Source organism: Nanorana parkeri, unplaced genomic scaffold (assembly GCF_000935625.1).
Source record: "Nanorana parkeri isolate BGI_ZX_2015 unplaced genomic scaffold, ASM93562v1 scaffold651, whole genome shotgun sequence".
Classification (NCBI taxonomy): domain Eukaryota; kingdom Metazoa; phylum Chordata; class Amphibia; order Anura; family Dicroglossidae; genus Nanorana; species Nanorana parkeri.
In genome coordinates, this window is record NW_017306919.1 from 194039 (window position 1) to 208516 (window position 14478).

Consider the following 14478-nt stretch of genomic DNA (forward strand, 5'->3'; position numbering starts at 1 on the left):
TCTCTGATCTTAGGCCTGGTTCACACCTGAGCGTTTTACCGCGCAAGAGGTGAAAACCCATGTTTGCCTATGGGCATGGTTCTCACCTGCGCATTTTACCACGCGTACGATCGTGCGGTAAAACGACATACGCCCAAAGTACAGGAACTTCTTTGTGGCGTATTAACGCGCGTATCCATCAGGATACAGCCGGATACCCCCTCGGAAACTCGCGTTTGCCACACGTTTCTTTTACCGCAAATCGCGGTAAGAAACACGCGGCAAACGCGAGTTTCCAATACGCTAAGGTGTGAACCCAGCGCAAGAGCTTGCTGCCTCTTCCGAGTCTCCCTTGGCACGATCAGAAGGCATGCTGCAAGCAACTCAGAACAGTTAATATAATGTAAGATTATATAAGCGTTGGACATTTTCGTCTGTGGAGGAAGCTGGGATCTGTTAGGTCAGGGGAGGGGCAAAAAGGATAAGTGTACTTATCCTTCAAAGCCATACTCCAGGAAAAAAATAAAGACAAATTTGCACACGTACAGAGTGTGTAAATCATCATCAAAAAGCTGTGTGTTATGAGTAGATGCCTCTGCAAAGTACTAAAACCTTGCAGTATGCTATCGCCTGCACATACAGTAATACCTTGGTTTACGAGCATAATTCGTTCCGGAAGAATGCTTGTAATCCAAAGCGCTTGTATATCAAAGCGAATTTCCCCATAGGAAATAATGGAAATTCAGATGATTCGTTCCACAACCCAAAAATATTCATATACAAATGATGACAATACTGTAATATAATACTGTACAAAATATAAAGAAAAATAAACCAATTACCGGTACATTCGTGGCTGGTGTGAGGGGGACAAGAGAGAGGAGGATTATTGTGTCGGATGACTTTCACTATCACTAACAGAATCACTGATATCTCTTGACTCAATGGAATCTTTTTCATTTCGTGAAACCTTAACAAGGAATCTATCCAATGTGACATTGCATTGTCCTTAAACAGACTCATCGCTCGCACTGCTACAGCCTTATTTGGTGGTGCTTTTCTACAGAATTTTGCTCTTATTGTATATAAAGGCAAAATTTTTAAGAAATGTTTGCTTGTCTTGCAAAACACTCTCAAACCAAGTTACTTGTAAACCAAGGTATTACTGTAATGCTGAGCTGAGGGGCTGAGATGTAACGAGCAGTTAAGAGCTCCAGTTGCATCATCCGCCCCTCTACAAGACATCCTGTATTTTTTTAGTCATAGAATACACATAGTCTATGATTGGAGAGAAAAGGTCACATCCCCCACCCTCTCCTCTGCTACTCCAATTACAGAATGCCTTTATGTAGGTTTTGCGCTGGCTTTTTTTTTTAATAAAGTACCCTGCAGCTCCCAAATTCCACAGGTTGGTGATCTCCATGTGATTTCATCCAAGCTGCTACATACAGTCAATACTCCCTGCTGGTTGATGGATAGCTGTAACAATTTAGCAGCTAGGGCAGGATCTTTGTGTAAATGTAACTGCACCTTAAGCTGGACAGCTTGGCCCATTACATTTAGGGGGAAAATAAATAATGGATCTACTGACAGAATCAACAGGTAAAAGAAAAACCTACTTATTAAAGGAGGACACAGAAAATCACACTGTTGTGTTAATGATAGTGACAGACTATGTTATACATGTAAAGGTTTGCCTATAGTTACACAAGAACTGAATATATAGGTTGTATGGACAAAGCAAAGTATATCACAGCAAAAAATAGGCATTTATACATATGGGGAAGAGTGAGTACAGTACAGAAAACTCAGAAATAAAACAGCTATGGCTAAATTAAACGGGATGCAACTGTTTTATTAACAATGCATTTGTCTTTAGAGTTTTATATGAACAGATGAACAAGCCTGTTTCTTGGGGTTAAGGTACACGACTGTCATACTTGGAAAGTAAAACGTAGCACACTTTCAGAAGAAAAACAAAACAAAAAAAAATCAGCTTGCATTTGCATTACCTTTGATTTGCATAGAGTAACAAAAGCAATCCGTGGTTAAAGCAAAATGAAAAAAGAGAAAAAAAACCTGAAAGTAAACATCGGTGCTCTATATGATCCAAAATGTAATTACCAAATTCCACCTCCTTCAAAAATGGAAAGCAAGAAATCCATTTAGGGGCCAGAAACCTTCAAAGCACTTTGTTTGCATAAGCTTTAGTAAAATTAAACATTGATGAAACAAAACTTTATTAACCAGTGGTCAAAACCAAACAAAGATGTGACAGGGGAAAAAAAATAAAAAAAAAGAGAGACAAAGAACAGAACACAATAGCAGCTCAATGTAGAAAACACTCCCAGAGCTCCGGTGCTGTTGAGAATACAGCTTGTGCACAGCTGTGGTTGTGAGGGTCATAGTCTTTGTATTCACTGAATACTACAATATATACAGATTGTCCCAAAAGATGCAAGTCAAGTGAACTCATTTCTGTTGGTCTTTTGGAAGAGGCCTTCTAAACAGCAGTATGTGAGGTTCTGTAAAGAAAAACAAAACAAAAACGTTCCATAGCGTCAAAAGATTTGCTTCCACAAGCTACCATAAAGTAACATTCATTCTAAAACTGACAGACTTCCTTTTTTTTTACCCAACCACCACAAAACACTAGCTTTTCTAAAGATGCAAAATCACTATATAAAAACCAAGCTGCAGCAGACAACATTCAGATATTACAATAACGGTCATCAGCAAAGCAGAAGACTAATTAGCGGTTTATTACATGCTTATATGGACTGCTGGAGGAACCACACCTGGTTTTCCTCTTTTCTAACCTACACTAGAATATTTACAGCGCTAACTTCCATCTGCAGCCGATATGCTTTGCTAAGCTCAGATAACCGCATGTTTTCAGAGGCAGTCTCAAAACGGACAAATTAAGCTAGAACAAGTTAACTAAATACTATGCACCCATCTCATCTGCAGCACTGATGCCATCAACCTCCCATTCCTCTCCATAGATTGTTCTGAACTAGGGTTACATGGAGATTTTAATATTTTTATACCGAGATATTAAAAGGAGAACTATGAGATGAGTGATTTCCACTCACCTCATAGTTCTAAGCCGAAACCTATCACGGGGAGGGGCTGGATTCCCCTGTGACAGGATCGAGGGGTGAGCGAACGCCGGTATATGTTCGCTCACCTCCCGATCTACTGAGCCGACCTGTGACAGTCTCATTGTCACAGGTCGGCTAGAACTATGAGGTGAGTGGAAATCACTCACCTCGTAGTTCTCCTTTAAGCCACTTATTAAGCCGCAATGTTGTGTCGCTTCCATTTGCAACACAACAATGTGCTGCTGAGAAAACTCTCAACAAAGTGTTTAATGCTTAACCCCAGGGCATAAAAACTTTCATTGAAATGTGTTCAATAGCCGCAAACTGTATCAACCGTATGTTTAGCAAATGCCTTGCAAAGTAGCTGTGAAATCATCCGTGTTGTACATAGCCTGTGAAGAGAGCAGGAAGGAAAACACAAGCCATGTTGCTCTGCACAATTAGAGAAAGCAGCAGGGATCAGAGTTGCTTACATTACATGCATTGTTTCATGCTGACAGCCATGTCAGGAGGCACTTCAATACTAAAGTTTGCTGGTTGTGCAGAAAACATAGAAGACCGTTGCCAAATTTCGGATTGCATGTCCATCCGAAATGCAATGGGGGTTATTTACTAAAGAAATACATTTTCAATTAGCCAAGTTAACCTGTAGCCTCAATCATCCAATCACGTGCAAAGGAAAATCCTATATTTTAGATTGCTTGGCACATGAATCATCCGAAATTAACACAGATTCACTTCACCTTTAGTAATTTACCTCAGCGTGCATAGTAAAATGTGAACATAGTCAAAAAGCAAGATACACAAGTCTGTTGCAGGATGCCATTTTGATTTCTGGAATGCTATGCTGGAGAAGAGACACTACTAAAGGTTCAGATTCACTACACAACTACTATTCAGGTCAGAGGTCATAACAGGAGCTTCCCACAAGCTATTTTTTTTTTTTACAAGAGTATTTTGTTTTCTTCCAGATTGCCTTTAACTATAGGTGCATAATAAACAGGTCTATGATAATGGAGATTTCCACTGCTAACCTGTCCTGTTCTGAAATTGCAAGATACCCGGCAGCAATGAACCCAGAAAAAATCTGGAGATAAGAGTAATGTCAGAACTCCCTATGTTTGTTCCAGGTCAGCAAACCATGTACTAAAGTTAGAAGCAGCCAGACCAAATAGAATTATCAGAAAGGTCAGCAATTACAGCCCCCCATAGTTGTGTTTCCAAACTTACCTGGTTCATGGATCATGTAATGAACCCAGCCAAGGCTTTGCTGAACACCAAGTCTCCTCCACTCTTCTTCAGACATCAGATGTGTCTTTGGTACCTGTTTTGCCAATTCTTTTGGAAGCATAACGTGCCTAGTTAAAAGAAAAAAATATAGCCGTTTAAAATTAACTTCTTACACCATAAATAAAAACACAAGTGAAAACTGAAGATTAACAACCTCCAATCCACCAAACAGGAGCCTTCTGGATGTGGGTGGGCATCTTTAAACGTCCTTTGTGCACGAGCGTGAAACTGCCAGAATTTGAAACAGCCAGCAATGGCTGTTTACATACAAGCGCTCTGGCGTCTGTAAAAAAAAGAAACAAAAAAAAAAACACCCGATCGCTTGTATGATTCCTGTCTGTGGGCGTGCGCAATTTTAAGGCTCGACATGTTTGGTGTCTATTTACCGGACTCTGTCTTTTATATTATACCAACAAACTGGGTAATAAGGGTTTCATAACAAAGGGAAAACAGGTTTATTTTTTTTTTTAATTTTCAGTACATAGCAAGAAATAAAAACCACAGAGGTGATTAAATACCACCAAAAGAAAGCTCTGTCCCCCCAAAAATGGCATAAAATTAATTTTAGTACAGCGTTGCATGACTGGATAAATGTCAAAGTACTGCAGCACTGAATACTGAAAAATGGCCTGTCAACAAGTGGTTAAAGATTAAAGAGGATCTATAGGCAAAATGTTTTTTTTTTCTAGTTTACAATAGAGTAGGAAAGGATTAAAACTCCTGTCAGGTTTTACTGCCATCAAGGGCTCTGCTGGAGAGATTCCGTCACATTTTTCTGCAACAGAATGTATAGCAACACAGGTCACCACAGTACACCACGCTGCTGTGCAAAAATCTGAATAGAGTGTAAAGTTTGTACTTTCCAAATAAAGCTATATTATAAAAAACAAAAAAATACACAACAATGCTGAAAACCAGGTCTTTAGTAATTCTTTGGCTACACTTGGAAGCCACCTTTATATTTGGGAAGGTACTGCATTTTATGCAGGTATGTATATAAAATTTACATAAGAGCCATGTACCACATGAGGGTGCACAAGAGCTTTACAGAACAATTCTTACTTCAGGATCCACCAATCAATACATATACTCCAAACAATTGCACAAAAGAAGTGGCAAAGGAATCCCACATTTGCTAAAAAGAATAGAGGGACACATACATTTTGTACACTTTCTACCATTCTTAGGTGACAGACAAAAGGGAAGTTAAACTTCTTGCTTTGTGAAAAATAGCAACATTCAGAGCTATGTAAGCTCCATGTTGATGTTTACACAAGGTTGAGCGGTCTGATCAGGCCTAACATTGGCTGCCTAGGTCTGAGCACTGTATGCGGAGAAAAGGTCACGTGATCACCCATACCCTAACACACCAGGTATTTTCGGGGGACTCCGATGGCACAACAGGTAATGAAGGTTGGGTACAAGTGGGATGGGGGTGTGCTTTTTAAAGTGACTAAACTCAGGGGTTAAATCTTAAAACTACATTCATGTACCTTAACTATTAATACTGGACCTTATTTGTGTATCACTCGGCTGTAGATCATCAAATCATCTCTGAATTGGTGCTGACACTGTCCTTCCTTCTGGAGGGTGGCTACTTTTGTTCCCCATGGTCCCTGTGTGTGTTGTAAAGTAGTCACTGCTCCAAGCTCACTCCTGTGATGTACTACAATCGCAATACAAATGACTAACCGAAACATGAGATTGTAGTCCATCACAGAAGTGATCTTGGAGCGGTGGCTACTTTACAAACACACACAGGGACAAGGGACAGCACAGCAAAAAGAAGCCTCTTTAGGGGACTGCAGAAGTAAGGAATAAGGCAAGTAAAAGTGCTTTTAAATGGTACCCTAGGTAAAAACGAGGATTTAGCCCTTGAAGTGCAAGGGAGCCCCACTGAAGGAATCGGACACCATGCCTGATGAATAGCATTGTCCAGTTCTGTGAGATTTGATGGTTGTGGAATCAGCTGCCTGATGGTTCTTTCAACTTCATCCCACAAATGCTCAATTGGATTGAGATCTGGTGATTGTGGGGGCCACCTAAGCAAGGTAAAGTCTCCCTCATGTTCTTGAAACCACTCCTGCACAATACGAGCAGCGTGGCATGGCGCATTGTCTTGTTGGAAGAAGCCATCTCCATTGGGATACGCCATCAACATGATAGGATGAACTTGATCAGCAACGATACTTTGGTATGTTGTGCTATTCAGACGTTGTTCAAGGAGGCGGATAAGTGTCTGAGAACGGGAGGCCAGTGCTAGCTCCCCAAAGATACCCAGGAGGCAGCATGAGGGGTTGCAAATGTTGGGGAAGCAGAGGCTGACCTCCATGAAGGAAGTGATTTCCGACCAAAAGGCTCTTATGACGGGGCATTCCCAGAAACAGTGCAAGAAGTCGGCCTCTCGCCCGCAGCCACGCCCCACATCTTGCTGATATTAATTATTTTGTGCCAAGGACACAACTTTAGTTTTAAAACGATATTCACATGATGTTGATTTCACAATATATCTATCTAATACATATTTTAATGAGTAGTTAACACCTAGAATACATTATTGTCAATAAATATCAGTTGTTTATCCTAATAAAGTAGAAACTGCTATACAGACGCTCTTGTGTCCATGTCAGTTTCTCTGGCATTATGCTATATGGGTGCACCTTAACCTTTTTCTTCTAGGATAAGTGTGGTATCGAATTTAATTCTGTCTACGACAGTTGGCGAGCCAGCCAGGAGCAGAGTAAATCAAGTGGCAGCCGCGCATCAATATGATGAGCCAGTGAGATAGAATACAGCCGGCATAGTGGGAACAACAAATACTTGGTTAGACAACTCACATGACTGGGCAACTACTGTACAAGAGAACAACCTATTCAGGAGGGACAGAGTTGGTAGAAGGGGGGGGGGGGGGTATGCATGTATGTGGAACACAAACAATCTTACTGCACACATACAAGATGACCTCATGGCAGAAAGTTGTGATGGTGTTGAGTCTGAGGCTAGAACTGGATAAGATGGATTCTAGTGGTAATCCAATTGTGGGTGTTACAAAACCCCAAACATAAGGGAAGAGGGGGAGGCTCGCCTACATTCCCAAATATAATTGGCTGGGAAGCAGGGAAATGTTTTAATGGGGGAATTCAATTATGTGGACATTGGTCAAATGGACTCTCTCATTCTATAAAGGCTGGCTGTTTTCTAACCTGTTGCGTGACAATTGCATGGATCAGATGGTTGAGTTCCCCGACCAGGAAGAATGCAATTCTGGATCTATTAATCTCTAATAAAGCAGACCTAATTGCAGAAAAAGCGATTAGAGATAAACTGGGTAATAGTAATCACAAGATGATTAATTTTAAATGTTGGTTACAGAAAAGAGAAGTGTGTTGGTCTGACAAGAACACAACATAAAAAAAAAGGCAAATCTTTGATAAGCTGCGTCACCTAGTACAGGACAACAAATGGGACAACTTATTTCTAACACTGACGAAAAGTGGGATTGTTTTAGGAATATATTACATAATGCTATTACCAAGTGCATACCATTGGGTAACAAAAATAAAAGATCAAGAGCTAAGCCTGCATGGCTAAATACAATGGTAAAACACCACATCAAAGAAGCTAGCATTTAAAAAATATAAGATGGAGGGGACGGCATTGGCATTCCAGAACTACAAGGAATGTATTAAGAGATGTAAACACGAAATCCGGGCAGCTAAAATAGATTAAGAAAAACATATCGCCACAGTCAGTAAGATGAACCCCCAAAAATTCTTCTAATATATTAACAGTAAAAAGGTAAGCAAAAAAACAGGTTAGCCCAAAAAAAGATGAAAACAGGGGGAGATCAGAAGCAACAGAGAAGGCTGAGGTGTTAAATTCATTTTCTCCTCGGTATGCACTCAGGAGAGAGATGGGTTTAATGGAGCTAAGAATGTGAGTTGCTCAGTTCGAAAGATACCACAATGGTTGACAGTAACTGGGGTTCGATAAAGACTTGATAAACTTAATGAAAATAAATCATTAGGACCAGATAACCTGCACCCCAAGGTACTTAAAGAACTCAGCCAGGTTATAGCCAGACCATTATTCATCATCTTCAAAGGCTCCATAATGACTGGAAGGGTAACAGGTGACTGACGGAAAGCTACAGTAGTACCAATATTCAAAAAAGGGTTCAGATGCCAACCTGGGTACTACAGACCAGTCAGTCTTACATCCGTAGAATGCAAACTGTTAAGGGCCATTCACACTTGAGCGGATTTTCGCTCGAAAATCACCCATATTGCCGCGCGATATCACGCTCGCCCTATGCTTTTCAATGGCGCTTTTAAATCTGCCGCGCAATATCGCCTGTAGCTCGTCGCAGGATCCTTTATTGCGCGGATGTCGTGCGATTTTGCATGCAGCCCAATAGTGAAGGTCGCGCGATCGTAGCCCGAAAAGTCGCACTATATGGATCGCGCGGAAATCCGCTAAGTGTCGCTCAGTGTGAATGGGGCCTTAGAGGGAATGATAAAGGACTATTTAGTCGATTTTGTTTGCGACAATGGTATAAATGACAATCCGCATGGATGAAGGACCGTTCTTGCTAGACAAACCTACTAACATTCTACGAAGAGGTGAGTGGAGATCTGGATGGAGGGAGGCCGGTGGATGTAGTATATCTGGATTTTACAAAAGCGTTTGACACGGCACCACATAAACATTTAGTACACAAGCTGAGGTCTATAGATGAAATGGTGTGTACATGGATAGAGAATTGGGATTTTTTATCAAACACCTCTGTCCACAGAAGAATAAAATATTCTCCTTCCTATTGCCTGATCTGTGAATCTATTTGTATAGTCTATAGAACCTGGGTGTGTATCTGCTGTACAGGATAATACAAAATCACCTGCACTCCATACAGTAGGGATGCACCGATACCGGTATTTTGGTACCAAGTACCGATATTTTTTTTCGGTACTAGGCGATACCAAATACTGAAAGTCCCATTCAGGAAGCCAGCCACCTGGCTTCCTGATTAGCCGGGAAGCGTGTAAAGACTCGCCACCCAGCTTCACGATTAACAAGGAAGCCGTCCCATGCTACTCGTCACTATGCTGAACAATCATGGAAGTCGGCTCCATGCACTCTCGTCACAAGTGACGAGGCAGCATGGAGCCGGCTTCCCGGCCAATCGGGAAGCAGGGCGCCGCATCATTACAAGGTGCCCAGCTTCCATGATTGGCCAGCAAGCTTGTGACGAGAGTGCATGGAGCCGACTTCCCGGCCAATCAGGAAGCCGGGCAGCGTGTAATGACGCGCTACCCGGCTTCGTGATACAGGAAGTATCTGGCTAGGCATCGGAGCATTTGGGCGAGTACGAATACTCGACCAAATACTCGGGTTCGGCATCGATACTAGTATCGGTGCATCCCTACCATACAGTGTACAGACCTTGAGTAAGAGGTTGGTGCTTGAAGTGACAACATGGATGGTGCCGTGTCAGATACAGTCCATAATAGAAGTCACCAGCACTCGATATGTGCAAGAAGTAAAGCAATTTGTATTCAATCGTCACATGCGTCAAACTGTCAACGTTTCGGGGCCACGTAGGGTCTTCTTCTGGGTGACATAGTGCCACTATGTCGCCCAGAAGGGACCCTGCGTAGCCCCGAAACGTTGACTGTTTGACGCATGTGACGATTGAATAAAAATTGCTTTACTTCTTGCACATATCGAGTGCTGGTGACTTCTATTATGGATTGTATGTGCTGTACAGGTCACTAGTTTTACAAGCATAGATGACAGATCCCTATCAGTCTGTTAAGAAGGGAACATAGGAATCACTACCCTCCTTTCACCAATGACCCTGCACACACATCAGGTGTGGTGACATCACTGGCTACATGCTTCAATGACCCGGCATGCACACACATGTGTAGTGACATCACTGGCTGCAAGGTTCCAGCACACACACATATCAGGTGTGGTGACATCACTGGCTACATGCTTTAATGACCAAGCACACACACCACATGTGTAGTGACATCACTGGCTACATGCTTCAATGACCCAGCACCCACACATGTGTAGTGACATCACTGGCTACCTTCAAAGACCAAGCACACACACGTGTAGTGACATCATTGGCTACATGCTTGTTCCGGGCTAATGCCTCCAGACAACAAGAAGGTGACAGCCCCCAGCACTTAGGCCTTCATGTCAGCTCCCGTATTGCTATTCTGACAGGTTCTCTTAGGGAATAAATAAAACATCACAGACTGAATTGCGGAATTAAACGCTTCAGGGACAAACAAACTAAATAGCTTCTAAGGCCAGAAGTGTCCGAGCACCAGGCCGAGCCGTCCTCAGGCATTACTTCAGATATCACAGACAATGACTATAGGATGAAGAGGCCGGATGTGAGCAGTCAGCAACCCCCACAGTGGGAATGTCCGCCTCGCCCTCATCTTTCCTTACCTGTACTCATACTTCTCATCCGTGTACTTGTCAGAGTAGTAAATGTTCTTGAAGGACATGATGCCAGCGGAGACGGCACAGCCGCACACCACACTCGTCCCGAACAGCACACAATGGCGACCAATCTAAAAAAAAAAAAAAACGGTTTATTTGCGCAACCGCCGCTGAAAGTCCACGATTTGAATTGTGTTGCACGCGCTTCTCATTGGTTCAAAGTAACCCCCTGCTTAGCCAACCAGGACTAGCGTAATGACTCACTCTCCGTCAGCGAACTAGCGCCTGACCAGTCATAACCCTGTTGCTAAGCTATCCTTGAAAACGGGGCGCGGCCATAGGGTAACACCGGGAGGAGGAGCTATTGGGGAAGTTTCGGGCTGACGTCACGGGTGACTCGTGTGTCTAGCGGCGGAGGTGCTGTGGAGAGTTTTAATTCTAGATAGTTCGGGTGGAGGAGAACAGGAGTGTCATGCGTGCTTCATGCATGCTGTTCCTGGGATTTGGTAATAGAGAAGACGTGTTGGATTATAGGACGCAGATGTGGCGACTTTGTTCTATTCAGTTGTGTAGCGCATTTCTAGCAGTAATGTACGGTGAAGCGTTTGGGAATTGAGGGATAAAGGCTGCAAACGGTTTACTTCGAGCAGGTGTTGGTTGGTGAGGGGTTGTTCTCCACCTTTACCGCTACACTCTGCCTGGGTATAGGTGTTATAGCAGACATGATCCATTCACAAAGTGAAAACACCAGGAAACGGATCTTATATTCAAAAATTGACAGTTTATTAATGAAACACAAAGTGACAGTTTATTAATTAGACCTGAAAATTACAGTCAGCTGCTAGAAAAGCTGTGCACCATGCCAGCCATTGAGTTAGGGCTGGTTCACACCATGGCGCAGTACCCGTGGGTTTAGTGCATACTATGGCTCAGCGCACTGCACACTAGGCATGTTGTTACATAGCCATTAATTTGAAATACACCCCAAAGCATCTCCTGGTGGCCATGAGTTGCAGCAATACCATGTGGTTAAAAAAAATGGTGCATGCATTACTTTATTCCACTGCAATGCACATCTTCAGGGAGGCGGGGTTATTGCTACAAGAGGCCTTACAGACACAGTTCTTTTTATGGTGATAAAGGTGGGCCATTAGATCCCCTAATGTGTCCCCTACCCTTTGTCTAATAGTTTGGGCACAAATGTTGCCAGATCTGCTGTTCCTGTAGCCAGAGCTACCAGGATATAATGGCTCTAAACCTGGAAGTGCTCAGAGCTGAGTATTTCTGGGTTCATCCATTATGGTCTACAAGGAGAAAGCTTCAAAAATGAGCTAAATTTTACCAGAATTGGGTCACTAATAAAGGAAAATTAAGTCCTGAGTATTAATTGGCTCCAGTTTCAAGATACAGCTTCAGGTCAAAATTGCATCAAAATAATTCAAAATTACGAGGGGGATGTGCGATTATGCTCCATAACTTTTCTGCAAAATGTGATATAGCTATGAGAATGGTGCCACACCAATCACTATACATTTATCTTTTTATTGATACCAATAACATAACTTTTCATTCATTTATTGGTTTTCATGTAACATTTTCATACTTTTTGCATTAAAAACTGACAAGCTCTAACATCAGATTAAACGACAAGGTTCCATCTTTATTCGATATCTAAACTGAGCTTTTTGGCTTTATCATTGCAATAAACCAAATCACCTTCCAATAAGGCTGGGTTCACACCTGAGTGTATTTTTTCAGCTCGTTTTGTTCGTGTGTTTTAGCGCGTTGTTCAGTGGAACGCGCGTTTCTCTGGCGGTATGATTTTTTTTGTTCTTCTCTATTTAATTAATTTTTTTAGCTTATTTTTAAACTTCCCGCCGGCTCCCCCCCCCCTGCGACGCCGGCCGCTCGCAAGGGACGGAAGTCGGCAGCCACCGGAGGACACAGCGGGGATCGCGGACAAGGTAAGACCTGTACGCTGTATTCCCGAGTGTGGCTCGGGTTACCGCTTTGTTAACCCCGATCCACACTCGGGAATACCAATGGAAACGCGCGGCAAAACGCCCCAAAGAAGCTCCTGTACTTCTTTGGGCGTAGGGCGTTTTGCAGCGCATTCCTACGCCCAGGTGTGAACCAGGCGTAAGAAATACTGAACCAGATCTTTTTGGCGATCACGGAAAATGGAGATCCTGACATCACTGCAAGAGGTTCCACTGTTGTAATCTGGAGCCCAGTAGCTCTGCCTTACTCTTAGGCAATTCCAAATCCCTGACCAGGTCATTTAGTTCACTCTGTGAAATTCGATGTGGTTCAGGAGGAGCATACAATGGGCCTAAATTTGGGCCTGTTGACATCGATGGCCCTAGATTAGCTGCATCCTGCTCATCATCTTTATCATCATCTGAGTCTAGAGAGTAGGATTCTGGTGGATCTGGAAAAGGCAAGTCCTCACCATGGGGTACAGGACGCAGTGCGGATGGAATGTTTGGATATTCCACGGGCCACTTCTTTCTTGAGATCCCTTCTGCAATTGGGGGAACCATGCAAAAATAGCAGTCACTACTATGATTGGTGGGTTCCCTCCACACCATTGGGACTGCGCAAGGCATGGACTTTTTCTGCATCCAAAATATAGGTGGTATGCCTTTTTTACCACTGCCGGCATACTGCACTTTTGAGATGCAAATGTAACCTCGCCACAAATGTAGCAGAGGTTATCTGCATTGAAAACACAGTTTTGAGGCATCTTGGCTTCTGAGGGAGAATATCACGCAACTGTTCCTTGGAAATGTTAGGCAATCACACTTTCACAAGTCACCAGATGTAACTGTATGATGCGTAGATCTGACCAAGACAAATGTACCTTGCAATAAAAGAACAATAAATTACAGTTAGGTAATAATATTTAGTCTCAAAGTGAAGATACATTTATACACTTCCATGTGGTACCATTTGCCTTGTTCTACCGTACTTTGTCGAGAAGTTACAAGGCATCATGATCATCAGACACCTCCATCCCTTGTAGGCAAATATACACGCCTGTGTATAAATCTTTATTGTGAAATATCTTGAAAACGTTAGCCAACCAGCACTTTTATCACTTGTTTTCTAAATCATCTAATCAAAATATGTAAGAATTAACACATTTTATCTCGGAAGTCGATAATTTCCCAAAATTTGTAGACCAATGTTATATAGGACATCAGGAAAAGGATGCTCTTCAATGTCCTCCAGCTCGCCTCCTTGACACTGGTACTTAAGGTACATACCAAAATTGAACCTAAAATGTAAGTCAGCAGAGGTCAATTTTCTTGCAATTTCAACCTCCGTTGACCTCTGTTCTGTTGCGCTTTTACATTTTTTGCTTTTTTGCCAAATTTTGGTTTAAGTAACATGTCCTGAGTAGACATACTCTGGGGGGAATTTATCAAAACTGGATAAGACAAAATCTGGAGAAAATTTGTACTGCAACCAATCGGCTTCTCTGTCTCATTTTCAAATCTTACCTGAGCAAACTGAAGAGAGATGCTGATTGGTTGCCATGGGCAACTGCTCCAGATTCTCTATGCTCCAGTTTTGATAAATGCCCCCCTCTATGTATTATTATTATTATTATTTTTTTTTACCTCTGTTGCGTTTCCTT

The 14478-nt window shown here is 42.4% G+C and overlaps 1 protein-coding gene across 1 annotated transcript; it reads right to left on the reverse strand.

Annotated features, from left to right (window-relative positions):
- Window positions 1-2241: 2241 nt before the first annotated feature.
- On the reverse strand, window positions 2242-11133 carry CKS2 (CDC28 protein kinase regulatory subunit 2). The gene is made up of 3 exons (XM_018563305.1): window positions 10842-11133; window positions 4314-4441; window positions 2242-2504 (listed from the first exon to the last, which is right to left on the reverse strand). Exons 1-3 carry the CDS (start codon window positions 10898-10900, stop codon window positions 2452-2454), a joined length of 240 nt encoding a protein of 79 aa, XP_018418807.1. The 5' UTR covers window positions 10901-11133; the 3' UTR covers window positions 2242-2451.
- Between the last annotated feature and the right edge of the window lie 3345 nt (window positions 11134-14478).